Source organism: Arabidopsis lyrata (assembly GCF_000004255.2).
Source record: "Arabidopsis lyrata subsp. lyrata unplaced genomic scaffold ARALYscaffold_4, whole genome shotgun sequence".
NCBI lineage: Eukaryota > Viridiplantae > Streptophyta > Magnoliopsida > Brassicales > Brassicaceae > Arabidopsis > Arabidopsis lyrata.
Genome location: NW_003302552.1, coordinates 13,587,460 through 13,603,427, shown reverse-complemented (window position 1 = coordinate 13,603,427; position 15,968 = coordinate 13,587,460). Strand labels below are relative to the sequence as shown.

General features: G+C 43.7%; 1 protein-coding gene across 1 annotated transcript; it reads right to left on the bottom strand.

The window, feature by feature from the left end:
• Positions 1-801: 801 nt before the first annotated feature.
• LOC110229276 lies at positions 802-13,203 on the bottom strand. The gene is made up of 2 exons (XM_021029042.1): positions 12,853-13,203; positions 802-1,043 (listed from the first exon to the last, which is right to left on the bottom strand). The coding sequence occupies exons 1-2, from the start codon at positions 13,013-13,015 to the stop codon at positions 802-804; spliced, it is 405 nt and encodes a 134-aa protein (XP_020884701.1). The 5' UTR covers positions 13,016-13,203.
• Positions 13,204-15,968: the final 2,765 nt, after the last annotated feature.

Here is a 15,968-nt window from a genome sequence, read left to right as displayed (position 1 = left end):
AAACACTACCGGAGACTAGGTTTTTCCTAATTCCGGGTACATGAATTACATCATTAAGATCAAGAGTTTTCCCGGAACTAAATTCTAGCACCACTTTTCCACGACCTAGGATAGGAGCGGTTGACTCGTTGCCCATATAGAGTACGGATCCATCTTGAACCGGCTCATACGTCTTGAACCAGCCACGATCCTGGCAAACATGTATTGTTGCACCCGAGTCAATCCACCATGCCACCTCATCATCCTGCACATAAAATACCTCAGCTATTTTTGATACATAATACACTTTTGAGTGTAAATCAAAAACAGAATTCTGACCTTGATGAGAGGACGGGTCTTGATCCTTAGACCCTTGCCCAAAACGCTTTTGTTGCATTTTATTCTTATCCTTTGCTGCCCGACAATCACGTTTGAAGTGACCCGGCTTGTTACAAATCCAACAAACGCTCTTGAATCGTTTGTTAGATCCATCATTGGTGTTGTTAGTAAAGGGGCGTTTCTTCCCCTTGTTCTTCATCTTAGAACTCCCACTCTCCTTCATCATATTGATTGAAGAAGTTTCAGCCTCCTTATCTTTGGGTTTTCCACCCTCTTGCACCCTTAGAGATTCCTCTATGCGCAAATGGCTACCAAGTTGTACAAGAGACAACTCTTCCTTTTTGTGTTTTAACATGCGCCTAAAACCTTTCCATGAAGGCGGCAACTTGTCGATGATGCACGACACCGAAATGGATTCATCCATGTTCATGTTGTGTTGAGCGAATTGGCCTAGGATGCGAAGCAATTCATTGTATTGCTCCATTACCGGCTTGAATCGGACATCTTGTAATTATTAAAATCACTCACGAGGAACTTCTTACTAGAAGCATCCTCAGCCATGTACTTCGATTCCAACGCATCCCATAGTTCCTTTGCGGATTCGACATTTTGGTAAACATCAAAGAGAGAATCAGACATACCGTTGAGAATGTGGCCACGACATATGTAGTCATCGTTTTCCCACTTAAGTTGCTTCCTTGTCTCCTCCACGGACTCGTTTTCACCATTGTTGGTGTCGGATCCCGCACCAGAAGTACGAGACCAACCAAAGATTGCCACGTAGTCAAGCGGGTGGCCCATAAAAGATGAAGCCCATTGGGCCCATGAACCGAGGGGACGGTCGAAGTGGTTGTCACCACTTCGAGAGTCCGAAGTGACTGCACTGAGATGTGAGTTCGGTGTAGAAGACGCGGGTAGGTCGGTTCAAGGACACTTGAGCCAAAAAGGCGAGGCCCATGAAAATCAGAGTCAACTCAAATTCAAACGTTGAGCATTAAAGTCGAAGAATCAAAACTGACACATTTAAGAAGGAATAATTGTACTTAATTATCCATTTTAATGTCGCTTATATATCTATGTATAAATATAGAGGCCAATGGCCATGTAAAGGGCATCTTCCTCTGAAGAGAGAAATAATATAGCAATTCTCGTATCAATTTACAAGTTCTTACGTATTCATTTTTGTCCCTCAAGAATAATCTTTCCCACTTAACAAAATACTTGAGTGTGTGAATCCGACATCCACATTTTGGCGCCGCCTGTGGGGAATATCAGGATTCTTGAGTGGTCAGATTTCTTCTTTTCTACATTCCCGAGATAAGCGACAATGTCCGGAGGAGACGCCGTTGAGACATCATTGGCCGAAACCCTCAAAGCTATGCAGCAAACCATGTCGGACATATCACAAAAATTTTCGGATGTGGAGAAGGCCGTCGATACGTTGCAAACATCCCAGGTATCTCTTAGTCAAAACGTCAATAATATACAAACTCGTGTTCGCTCTTTAAGTGCAGGAAACCCAGTGGGAACCCGGAGAGGGATATTCAACTCGCCAAGTTCCGCTGCACGAAATGAAACCAGCGGACAAACAACTCCCGGTGCTACAAATAATGTAGCTCAGACGTCGGAAGAAGAGACGCAGCTCGGGGATGAAGAACAACTTGCAGCTCAGTACGAGCAGGAGAACCTCGACCAGTTCGAGACCATGAAGAAGGTTAGCCAGGAATTAAAAGAAATGAAATCAAAATTTCATCAGGCTACAAGTTCGGAGCCAGACATCAATCGAGTCATTGAAGAAGCAAGGCGAACCCCTTTTATCCCGCGAATTGCAAGTTTGAGGATCAAAGATTCCCGGAAGCTCAAGTTGGACCCTTACAGCGGATTGGAGGATCCAAAAAGCTATCTTGCAGCCTTTCTGATTGCTGCAGGAAGAGTCGAGTTGGATGAAGCTGATGAGGACGCAGGCTATTGCAAGCTGTTTTCGGAGAATCTATATGGCCAAGCTCTAATGTGGTTCACCCAATTAGAGCCGGGTTCGATCAGCAATTTCGACGAACTGTCAGCCGTGTTCTTAAAGCAATACTCTATCCTTATGGATAAAAGCGTTTCGGATGCCGATCTTTGGAACTTAACGCAAGGATCTAATGAGTCACTTCGAGTTTTCATCACCAAATTCAAAGGGGTGCTATCAAAACTCCCAAGAATCTCACAGCAATCAGCTTTATCTGCCCTACGAAAAGGATTGCGACATGATTCAAGGTTTAAAGAAGACTTAATACTTCATAAACCAGATACAATTCAGGATGCACTCTTCCGTGCAAACAATTGGATGGAGGTAGAAGACGAAAAAGAAAGTTTTGCCAAACGGAATAAACAAGAAAAGCCGGCAGTCACCGTCCCTACCAAGAAGTTCGAGCCTAGAGAGAGCAAAGGACCAAGGAAGTTTGGGTCGCAACCCTTCAACAATTCCGTCGGGAAGCAATTCCAAGGGAAAGGAAGATCAAACACTTGGGTCCGTGATGAAAGTCTATATTGCGACATTCATAAAGTAACCGGACATTTAACCAAGGATTGCAGCATTCTTAAAAAGCACCTCGCAGAGCTTTGGGCTAGTGGTGATCTTTCTAAATTCGATATAAAAGATTTTGTGAAGGAATACCACGAAGCAAAGGAAAACTCCAAAGATCAAGATTCCAAAAGACCAAGGTTATCCAACGAGGAAGAACCAAGAAGTTCGAAGGGGAGGATCAATGTGATTCTAGGAGGTTCCAGATTTTGCGGAGATTCAATAAGTTCCATCAAAAAACATAGACGAAATGTCTTACTCAAAGCAAGCTTGAGTGAAGAAATTGATTTTCAAGGTGCTTCAATATCATTTAACGAAGAAGAAACGCGGCATCTCGAAAGACCGCATGACGATGCTCTAGTCATTACTCTTGACGTCGCAAACTTCGAAGTATCAAGGATCCTTATAGATACAGGCAGTTCGGTCGACTTGATCTTTTTAAGTACTCTAGAAAAAATGGGAATCAGCCGAGGAGACATAGTAGGACCCCCATCTCCGTTAGTTGCATTCACAAGCGAGTCAGCCATGTCTCTCGGAACAATCAAGCTACCGGTCCTTGCCAAGAAGGTATCGAAGATCGTGGACTTCGTTGTCTTCGATAAGCCCGCTGCTTACAACATCATCCTCGGGACTCCCTGGATTTATCGGATGAAAGCAGTCCCCTCTACATATTATCAATGTATCAAATTTCCAACATCAAATGGGGTGGAAACAATTCGGGGAGATCAAGAAGCTTCACGGACTTGTTACTTAGCTAGCCACCGTGTGAAGATTCAATAGCAATTAACGAAGCCCGCAAAAGAAGGACTAAAAACAAAATTTCCTAGTGGGCAGAAGAAAGAGGATGTAGTAGTCGAAGTGGTACTGGAAGAAGACAAGCCGGACCGGAAAATTAGAATTGGAGCAACTTTGACTGGCCAAATAAAAGAAGCTTTGATCGAACTCTTAAGGAAAAACAAAGCATCATTTGCATGGTCAGCAGCGGACATGCCGGGCATAAATCCGAGTATAATTTGTCATGAACTAAACGTACACTACAAGAAATATGGGCATTGATAGCACCAGAGGATAGCTCATTTTCGCTCGGGCAAAAATAGTAAACGACGAAGTGGATAAACTCTTGAAGATAGGGTCCATAAGAGAAGTGCAATATCCGGAGTGGGTAGCAAACACTGTCGTTGTCAAGAAAAAGAATGGGAAAGATAGGGTTTGCATCGACTTTACAGACCTAAATAAAGCATGTCCCAAAGATAGTTTCCCGCTCCCGCATATAGATCGACTTGTAGAGTCCACCGCTGGAAATGAGCTGTTAACGTTCATGGACGCCTTCTCGGGTTATAATCAGATAATGATGAACCCCGACGATCAAGAAAAGACGTCATTTATCACAGATAGAGGTATCTACTGTTACAAGGTAATGCCTTTTGGTTTGAAAAATGCAGGAGCGACTTACCAACGGTTGGTGAACAAAATGTTTCACAATCACCTCGGGAAGACTATGGAAGTCTACATAGATGATATGTTGGTTAAATCGTTGAAGAAAGAGGATCATGTTAAACATTTGGAGGAATGTTTTGATATTCTCAATAAATATCAAATGAAGCTGAACCCGGCGAAGTGCACATTTGGAGTCCCATCCGGGGAATTCCTTGGTTACATCGTGACAGAAAGAGGGATTGAAGCCAATCCAAATCAAATTAACGCCTTTCTAAACATGCCATCTCCGAAAAACTTCAAAGAAGTACAACGGTTGACTGGGCGGATTGCGGCCTTGAATCGTTTTATCTCGAGGTCAACAGATAAGTCGTTGCCTTTCTACCAAATTCTAAAAGGGAACAAAGGATTCCTTTGGGATGAGAAGTGTGAAGAAGCTTTTGGGCAGCTTAAGGCATACTTAACCACTCCACCTATACTGTCCAAACCGGAAGTGGATGAAAAACTCTACTTGTACGTTTCAGTTTCAAACCACGCGGTTAGTGGAGTCTTGGTTCGGGAAGACCGTGGGGAGCAGAAACCAATTTACTACGTGAGCAAGTCAATGACGGATCCGGAAACCAGATACACAATGATGGAAAAACTTGCACTCGCGGTGGTAACTTCGGCTCGGAAGCTGCGTCCATATTTTCAGTCCCATCCGGTTGAGGTATTAACTAACCAACCACTCAGAACAATACTTCATAGTCCAAGTCAATCCGGACGTTTGGCGAAATGGGCGGTGGAATTAAGCGAGTACGACATAGAGTTTAAAAGCCGGATCAGTATGAAGGCTCAGGTCTTAGCAGACTTCCTGACCGAACTACCAATACCTGGAACGATAGATCAACCGGAGAACCAAACTTGGAAATTACACGTAGATGGGTCTTCAACAAAGCAAGGATCCGGAGTGGGAATTAGGTTGGAATCTCCGACATCAGAAATTCTAGAACAATCATTCCGATTGTTATTCAATGCCTCCAACAACGAGGCAGAATACGAAGCCCTTATTGCCGGACTTCGACTAGCACCAGGAGTTGGAGCTAAGGAAATATTGGCTTATTGCGATTCGCAATTAGTAGTTAACCAATTTAATGGAGACTATGAAGCCAAAGATTCAAGAATGGAAGCTTACCTCGAAGTGGTGAAGGATCTATCTAAAAATTTCTCGAAATTCGAGTTAATCCGCATACCTCGGGGAGAGAATACAACTGCAGATGCACTTGTCGCTTTGGCGTCAACATCAGATCCTGAGTTAAAGAGAGTTATTCCAGTAGAGTGCATCTCGGAGCGAAGCATTCAAGACAGCAAGGAAACCCTCGTCGTTACAAGGTCTCGAGCAGCGGCACGCGACCGTGGCGAACCAGAGATCGAACCGCCACCCAACAAACGCAGGAAGTCAAAAGGATCAAATACATCTAACAAGGAACCCGTTGTCTTAGCTGAAGAAATGATTCCAGAAACGATGTTAGAAACCGAGCCATTACTCGAGGAAAATATTCTTGAACCACACGAACATCCCGAACCAGAGCCGCGGATATTTCACAAAGTTGATCAAATTCCGGCTAAAGACTGGGGGGCTGACTGGAGGGAGCCAATAAAGCAATACATCATGACAGGTGAGCTCCCAAAGAATAAATGGCAGGCCAGGAAAATGAAAGTCGTTAGCGCGAAATTTTGTCTGTCGAAGGATGCGTTATATAGACGAGGTGTCAGTGACCTTTACCTATTATGCATTTTTGGGCCCGAAGTTGAAATCGTCATGAGCGAAGTGCATGAAGGATTATGTGGGAGTCATTCATCAGGAAGAGCTATGGCTTTTAAAGTTAAAAGAATGGGGTATTTTTGGCCCACTATGATCACAGATTGTGTTAAGTTCGCCCAAAGATGCAAGCGCTGCCAACTCCATGCACCATTGATCCATCAACCGTCGGAATTATTCTCCTCCATTTCCGCCCCATACCCGTTTATGAGATGGTCAATGGACATCATTGGGCCATTGCACAAATCAACTCGAGGTGTACAGTACCTTTTAGTCCTTACGGACTACTTTTTAAAATGGATTGAAGTTGAGGCGTATGTTGGTATCAAGGATTCGGCGGTGAAGACCTTTATTTGGAAAAACATTATATGTCGACATGGAGTTCCATACGAAATAGTCACTGATAACGGGCCACAATTCATTTCACACGAGTTTGATGCCTTTTGTGCGGACTGGGGAATCAAAGTTAGTTATTCTACTCCACGATATCCGCAAGGGAACGGACAAGCCGAAGCCGCGAACAAGACGATATTAAGCAATCTCAAGAAACGCTTAAGTCATCTAAAGGGAGGATGGTATGAAGAACTCCAACCCGTCCTGTGGGCTTATCGTACAACCCCTAGGCGACCTACAGGAGAAACTCCATTCTCTTTGGTTTATGGCATGGAAGCGGTAGTACCAGCTGAACTCAATGTGCCCGGACTTCGTCGAACAGAAGCACCGTTAAATGAGGAAAAAAATTCAGCAATGCTTAACGATTCACTGGATACCATAAATGAAAGGCGTGATCAAGCTCTAATTCGGATCCAGAATTACCAACAGGCAGCAGCCCGGTATTACAATTCTAAAGTTAAAAGTAGGCCGTTCTTCGTGGGAGATTACGTATTAAGACGCGTCTTTGACAATAAAAAAGAAGAAGGTGCTGGAAAACTTGGTATTAATTGGGAGGGACCTTACATTATTACCGAGGTGGTTCGAAACGGCGTTTATAGGTTAAAAGACCTAGAAGACAATCCAGTCAAGCGACCTTGGAATGTGATCAACTTAAAGAAGTTTTATGTTTAGAAGCTACATGCATTGTTTATGTACATGAACTACGATTTGGCTTGATCCCGAAATGGGTACGTAGGCAGCTCGAAAACGAGTTCAGCTATTAATAAAGTTTTTGTTTTATTTCTTTATTAAAGGAAGAAGGTTCGGCTATGCGAACATACAAGAAATTGGAAATAAAGCGTTTATTCAAAAAAAAAAGGCGAAGTGTCCCTCATCGTACACTTCGAACTACGAAATCCTCGTTGACGAGCAGAACACTTCAATTCCTTGACCCGCAAGATCGAGGATTGACATCATGCAGTCCGGAATTCGAGCAAAGTCAGAGATTCCAAGCTCAATCCATTCTCCGGGGTGAGATTCAAGGATGTGAAGATTTCTTGACACCGTAGTAAGCCTGCGTTGCATCCGGTTAATCCTCTTCCGAAGTCTCCTCTTTTCCGACATAAGCTTCCGGTGTTGAAGCTCGAGTGCCTCTATGAACGCCGTCGCTGTTCCTTGGTCTCTGATTGAGAGATCCCTGATCAAAGCACATGGGGCTCGGATCTGAGATCTTAAGAAGCCGCGAGGTGGAGGAGGCTGCCTGTTTGGCTCATTCGGAACATCTTCGCTCATCATTCCGATTCTGGAGAAGTCAGGCATAGATTCTGAACAGCGAAGATTGAACTCCATACCTGCTAAAATAAAAAGAGTGGTGAGGAGTAAAGGGAAATTGAGACTATAATTTATAGTAACGTCATATCCTTAGTGAGCTGCAGATTCTATCCTAGGAATGGAGTGATTCGCGGAGAAGATTAATCCCTAAAACCGATCCTGCATTAAAAATCGTATCACCAAGAATATTTTAAGGAAAGTTGCAAGTGTTTCCATAAATAAAAGGGGGCCGAAGCCCATTACGAGTTTTTTCAAAAAAAAAAAAAAAAAAAAAAAAAAGAAGAGAGCAGAATTAGGGAACATTTAAGGAAGGGGCTCAGGAACAGGCTCCTTCATCGCCGGTTTAACTTCCGAAGTGGACGCCTTGTCCTTGGAGTTCACTTCGGAACGATCCCGAATGCGTTTCCGACAGTTGCTGGCCTCCTCCTCCAAATCTTCTTCCTCACTATCAGATGGAACGGGGAAGACCGGGGCGTTCACAGGACCCGGAACCCCCTTAGCACGGAGGTACATCCGAAGCATCCTCGGGATCTCAGCAACGGAGTCGAAATTCCGCCATTCCCACTGAAAGGGATCACTTTCCAAAGCCCTGATCTTCCTCTCCACCCGAGAAATACGAGCCTCGAGTGTCTGCCTTTTGAGGCCCAGCCGTTGCCTCTCTTCACACAAGCGACGGTGCTTGTCGGCAACCTAGCATAAAGATGAATGAATAAGATGAAACAAAGAGTTTTTAATCAAAAAACTTCAAATACTTACCCTGTCAATGAAGTCGCAAGCCTCTTTTTTATCCTTTGAAGGAAAGTGAAAGACGGCATGAGGGAAGAGAACGCCGGCCGGCTCAAAGCCGTCGCCGGACAAGAAGAGTGGGCTGCCGGGATCAACGGGGGCTACTGTTTCGCTTTCCATTCTTAAAATATTTCTCAAGTGAGACTCTAGAGTCATGTTTAATAAAGCCTAGAGGTAGGTAAGCCTTTATTTATAATGATTTAGGGTTTGTCTTGGAACCATAAATTCATTAATGGTAGCGTCTCCCAGTGGGTTAAACCATTTTTGGAAAATCGAGAAAATGCAATTATTGCATTAAAAGACGAGCCGTTTTCTTTAAGAAGGGAAAGAGCAACCGTCGCATTAACTGCAAAAGTTTCTAAGGCCCAAGCCTAACAAGTTTACCGAGTTGACTAAACCCGAAGTGGGGAACTCGCGTTAAGCCGAGCTCAGCTCTCGCATTCTAAAGAGAAAGGTCTGATCAGCCTATAAAAATCTCGAAAGCATTGCCACAAGGCCACAAAAGGTTAAAAACGGACTTTGCAAACCCGCATATAATTTTAACCAAACCCCCTTGGGTCACAACCTAGAAAGGTTTAAAAGCCTCCTCAGGCAAATATCTTGTTCAAAAGAAAATAAAGCCTCCTTAGGCAAAAATAAATTCGAGATTAAGTCTTAAAATAAAAAGGGACAATCCCCAATTTAAAGTGGACACAGCCACTACGGAGCGATCTCCACCTCGGGCTCCTACTCAGCAACCAGAGTTTCATTCACCTCCTTGACTGGTGCTTGATCAGATGAAGCTCCCTGACCACCCTCCGCGGGACAACCAACCTCCGGAGTAACCTCCGATACCACAGGAGCTACGGGCGGGACAATGCCCTCCGTCTCACTTGAACCTGGAAATAATAATTCCAGTCAATCAGAGGTACAAGGTAAGAAAAGGTAAGCCTTAGGAGCCAAGCGTTACCTGCCCAGTCTAAACCCGATTCACTTATTGGAGGTGATTCAGTAAAGAATGCCTCGAAGTCAAGCGGGTTGAAGGCCGAAGTGGGAAGAGCTGCCAAGCGACTCCGTTTTTCAGAAAGGTTAGTCGACAGCTCGGTCCTTTCTTGCTCTTCGGAGAAATCTGCTTCATGGATTTGATCCAGCAGAATCAGGTTACTTTCGTGCTCCTTGATGTCTGACTCCAAGTCCGACCTAGCCTTCTCAGTCTGCATGAATCGGATGGCCCCTTGGATCAACTCCATCCCGCGTCCCTTGACCTCTTTTCTGGCTTTTGATGCCGACCTCGCCAACTCGGAATCACGCAATTTGGCGATCGCCTTGTACTTTGCGTTGAGCTCGATGAGTTGGTTGTTCAGGGAATCAGCGTTTGATTCGGACTCTTGAAGCCTACCTTGAATACCAGAAAACTCTTCCTGGAGCTTGAAGTTCTGGTCGTACTGACCCTGCAGCTCCCCCTTTACCTGCGCAAGCTCGGATGTTAAATTGTCGACTTTGTCCTCCAGCTCGTGCTTGGAGCCGGCAGAAGAACTGACTTCGGCCTCAAGAGCAGAGAGTTTCTTTTTCCACATGTCAATCTCCTTCTCCCGTCCAAGGACCAGCCCTTCGTAATGTTCGATCATGTCGTTAAATTCGCTATGAGCCTGGCGTCATACATGAACCCGGGATGACGAGTCAGTTCGCAGAATGGCAATACAATAAAAAAAATAATAATAAAAGAAAACGGAACTAACCCGAGATGAGTGATGCGCGTGAAGCAAATAACGTTCACGAATCGCAGGGGGCCATTTGTCGAAGTCTGGCAAGATCGAGCCCGACCGGGTCTTGAAGCATCGGAAGACGCTGCCCTCTTTCTCCATAGCTGTGGAGAAGGAAGAGTTGTAAAAAATTGGAATTTTAATAAAGACAAAAAGTTTAAAGTACGTGTAAATCACCAAACCTGAAAGCGATTTAACTTGAGGGACAAGAGCAGGCTTCAGCCTCGAGGGAGCATCTCGAGATTCAGAATCCCCCTTTTTCGGAGACGCGCTCCGGGCAGTCATTCCACTATCCGGCTGGGAAGAGGAGGACATGTCAACCGGTCGTGGAGGACCCATTGGTTCAGAAGGAGGGGATGACCGAGGTGAGCGGTCAGTCCGGGCCCTTGACTTTTCCCTCTGCGAGGAAGGATCTCTGCGAGAGGACTTGTCTCTCTTCCGGCGAACCAAGTTCTTAATTGGCTCGTTACTAAAATCATCTCAGGGAGGACGAGGTGAATCACGGCGAGGAGATTGATCCCTCCGAGGAGAACGTGAGTCGCGGCGATCGCGACGGGGAGTTAGTCTGAAGGAAGCAACAGATCGGGCTCCCTCGGTACTGCCATCATCGACCAGCAAGGTCCTACTATAGTCCTTCTTGTCTATAGAAGTCGCGAGAAACTTTTTCTTCTCCTCGCAAGCCTCAGCCATCGGCTTGGAAAGCAACTTACGCTTGGCCGCAAGGGCCCGAGATGACATTCCCTGAGTTGAGGGAGGGGGAGGAATTTGGTGAAGATGACCAGGCGGACTCATCCTGAGTCTGTGGTTAGCCTCTATGAATCGTTCGAGAGTGAAGGAATTCCAAAGGGTTTCCCCTTCAAGAATTATTTTGAAGAATTCGATGAACTCTTCAGATGGGAGATTGGAAGCGATGAAAGCTGCGAAATGAAACAACGATGTTAGTTAATAAAGATAAAGAAACAACCGGGAAAGATACGGGCGACCTAATCTCTACCAGGTTTCGCCGACCACTTCGAAGGGAGGAAATCTGCAAGATTTCCAATCGAAGCGGGAGTTTTCTTAATCAAGAACCAAGGATGATGCCAATTTTCATCCTTGTTTGGAAGATGCGAAATGATGTTCCTGTTGGCGTTAGGATATGCTGAGAAATACCCCGTTTTCTTCGACGAGCTTCTCACGCTTAGAAGCTCATTTAATTCGGCAACTCCGATAACGTAACCGGCCTCCGCCGCGATTGTTATAATGCCGAGAATAGTACGAAGAAGATTGGGGGTTAATTGAGGAAGAGCGATTTCAAGGGCCGCTAGGTATAAAATTAGGGCTTCGGGAAGAGGAAAGGTCAACCCGCAACCTTTGAAATAAATCTCATACACACAGAAGTAACCATCGCGATGGTTCTCTGGAGATTCTGTGGGGGAAGCTATTTGTGCTTCCGCCATAATTTCCGGCGGAATCCGGCAAAGCTCTCTCAATCGCTCGAGGGATTGAAGAGTACAAATGGACCTATAGTGCGGACCGGCAATATCACCAGGGCGGGTGCACTCGTCGTTACTAGAACGCCTCTCGTCGAAAGACGGAGACTCGGGTCTATCGGAATCAGAATTCATTGGGAAGAAAGAAAAATTCAAGATCCGGTGAAGAGGGGTTTTGGTGAAGGAACGAAGAGAGAGGTTTTGATTAAAGTACAAAAGTAAAAGAAGAGAGTAATGGTGAAAAGAAGTTACCTCAAGCTAATGATGAAACCGCCTTGGAAGTCGTGTGGGAAGTGGGAAGGTTTTTCCCGTTTTAATAGTAATTAATCAATATACGGTCATAATGATGACAGATGTCACTCGGTTAAAAATGGTTAGTGCCGAAATTAAAGGAGTGATGAGATTTTCGGCGGGAAATCAGAAAGATTCTCGAGCGCAATCTTTGGCCACTTGAGCATTTAAAGTCCTCCGAATTGGAATAGCACTTCGAAGAACTTGGGGGGCTAATTGTTGGTGTCGGATCCCGCACCAGAAGTACGAGACCAACCAAAGATTGCCACGTAGTCAAGCGGGTGGCCCATAAAAGATGAAGCCCATTGGACCCATGAACCGAGGGGACGGTCGAAGTGGTTGTCACCACTTCGAGAGTCCGAAGTGACTGCACTGAGATGTGAGTTCGGTGTAGAAGACGCGGGTAGGTCGGTTCAAGGACACTTGGGCCAAAAAGGCGAGGCCCATGAAAATCAGAGTCAACTCAAATTCAAACGTTGAGCATTAAAGTCGAAGAATCAAAACTGACACATTTAAGAAGGAATAATTGTACTTAATTATCCATTTTAATGTCGCTTATATATCTATGTATAAATATAGAGGCCAATGGCCATGTAAAGGGCATCTTCCTCTAAAGAGAGAAATAATATAGCAATTCTCGTATCAATTTACAAGTTCTTACGTATTCATTTTTGTCCCTCAAGAATAATCTTTCCCACTTAACAAAATACTTGAGTGTGTGAATCCGACATCCACAACCATTCTCCGACACGGTGGGCATTGGCATACTTAGAACGTGAACCACATTGAGCGTTGTGAGGAGAAAGTGCATCTTCTTTTGCCATCTTCTAAAATCAACTCCTTCAAACTTATCCAATTTGCCAAACTTTGATGTCATCTCACGCACAGAAACATTAGCCATTGTTCACTAAATACTCTTTAAGATTGTTGTGGATACAGGCTTTGTAACTCCGGGACGTAACGAATGTGAACTTGGATAATGATTGAATCGCGCACGTGAGCACTTTCCTTAAAGAGTATTTCGACCCTTCTCAAGCCTTGGGTTACACGAAATCCCTTGTAGGATAAGACAATCAAAGTTCTCTCTTGTTCTAGACTAAGATACAAGAGAAACAAATAGAGATTTGTGTTTTGTTTATGTGTTTATCACCAAAGATTCTTTCAATCTTTGATCTTGTGAAACTCTCGTGCTCTGTTCTTCTCTGTCCCTTTTGACACCAGAGAAACAGAGTTTTATAGTGATCAACGGTTTTCACATACGTTTGCAACCGTACGTTTAATATAATAACCGTTTGTACAAAAGGTGCGATGGTTGGTGAATAACCGTCGATGTACGTACACTAACTGTCGATGTACGTACACTTAAATATCCAAAATACGTGAATAACCGACGATGTACATACACTTAAGTATCACGTACACTTAAATATCCAACATCAAGTTACGGGGGATATTTGGAAGTACGGTAAAATATTTTGTTAAGGCAAATATTCGTATATCCATTAAGGCGAATACTAAATATACTGAACATATGTACCTTCAAAATATTTTCAATCAAATAGCCATTAAATTTTAGATATGATGGAAAAGTGTCACAATACAGTATATCTTATATACTAAAATAAGGTTTCCAAAATTGTGGCATTCTCTTTTTTTGACATGTGTGTCTTTGTATTTCTTTTCCCATATTAAAAAACACTAATATCTATTTTAATTGGATTTTAAGTATATCATTATATTAAAAATAATATACACATTTTTCAATATTTTTTCTTTCTTTTATTTTGCATCATTTAAAGTAATAAATTATGTTTTAGTGGTTCTAAGCGAGAACTTATGGGATTCATTAGTGATCGTTTAAAGGCACGCCTTAGTGGCTGGTACGAAAAGACTTTATCTCTAGGAGGTAAGGAGGTACTGCTCAAATCAGTTGCGATGGCTCTTCCGGTATATGCGATGTCATGTTTTAGATTAACGAAATATCAGTGTCAGCAAATCACAAGTGCAATGGCCCAATTTTGGTGGAACGAAACTGAAGACAAGAATAAAATGCATTGGGTTTCATGGGAGAAGATGTGTAAATCAAAAGCACAGGGTGGTTTGGGTTTCCGGGACATTGGTCGGTTTAATCAAGCCTTATTAGCGAAACAAGCATGGAGGTTATTGGATTCACCCACTTCTCTGGTTTCACGAGTCTATAAAGCCAAGTACTTTGCTAACAAACCCTTTTTAGAAGCAAAGATTGGTTATCGCCCTTCATATGCTTGGCATAGCATTATGTTTGGCCGTGAGCTGCTAGAGCGAGGTTTAATGAAGTCCATTGGTGATGGGAAGGATACAAGTATATGGGTAGATAAATGGATAGCGGATGTTTTCCCAAGAAGACCCATTAATAAACAGTTGATGATGGACCTGAATTTAAAAGTCTCTTCGCTTATTACATCACAAGGAGATTGGAACATCCAACTCTTGAATGAGTTTTTTCCTCCTGGTGATGTAATTAAGATCAGATCATTCCCGCCAGAAACAAGGTTAAGAGACAAACATGTGTGGGCTTATACGAAGGATGGTTCATATACGGTGAAGAGTGGGAACTGGGTGTTAACAAGAGAAGCGGAGATGATGGAGATAACCCCGGGAAACATTCAAGAGATCAATAAAATCAAGGATCAGGTATGGGAACTGAGCACAGCTCCAAAGATACGTTTGTTTTTATGGCGGGCCCTATCAGGGGCACTTGCGGTTGCAGACTGTCTACGACAACATGGTTTGCAAGTGGCTCAGCTTTGTCCACTTTGTCAAAGAGAAGATGAAACTATTTCCCATGTTCTGTTTCGGTGTGATTTGGCATCACGGGTTTGGTCTTTGTCCACTTTACCATTGCCGGATCAGGGTTTCTCTACATCAGCCACAGGTAATATCGATTATGTTTTACGTCTCATGAGGAGAGGAGAAGTGCCGGTGAATCTTAGAGCTGTGATCCCGTGGCTCCTATGGGAAATTTGGAAGTCGCGTAACTCAACATTATACGCAGCCAAAGTGAATGATCCTCATATTATCATTGCCACGGCTTTAGAGGAAATGGAAGAATGGACTACACTTAACCACAATACTAATCTTGAAACCGCAGAGGAGGCTAGCCGTGGAGGTAGACAGGTTTTAAGGTGGTTGAAGCCTCCTTTAGGGATTTTAAAATGCAACATTCATGCTTCTTGGGTAAGTGTTACGGCTCACTGTGGGGGGTGCTTGAATTTTAAGGAACCACATAGGCAATGCTCTATTTCATGCTAGAGATGCTTTTCTTCCAAGAATGAACAGACTCTCTGCAGAACTACACTGCCTACTGTGGTGTCTTCGCAGTCTTCATGATCTTCATATTAACAACTGCGAAATCTGGTCGGATTGTAACGCGGCAGTGATGGCATTGGAGAATCCTTTGGAATGGCCGAAGTATCGTTCCCAGCTCGATAAAATCTTACAAGCAATACGGGTGATGGGGGAGGTAAGCTTTCACCTCTCTTCACCGAAAGCCAATACTTTGGCCAGGGATATTGCTTGTAGTGTCACGAAGGAGGGACGGTTTACATCGTATCTTGCGCTAGGAGGTCCATCTTGGCTCCACGACCGGATTGAGAGAGAACGCATAGCTTCAGCATGAGGTTCTCTTGTAATCTTCTTTGCTCTGTTTTTTAATGCCTTCTTTCTCCTTTGGTTTATTATGTCCTATGTTTCGATTGACTCTGTTTTATATTATTATATGAAAGACGTTAAAAAAAAAAAGTAATAAATTAATAACCCATTTTAAAAAAATCAAATAAACTAATACCAAGCCACATTTTTGTATTTTTCATATG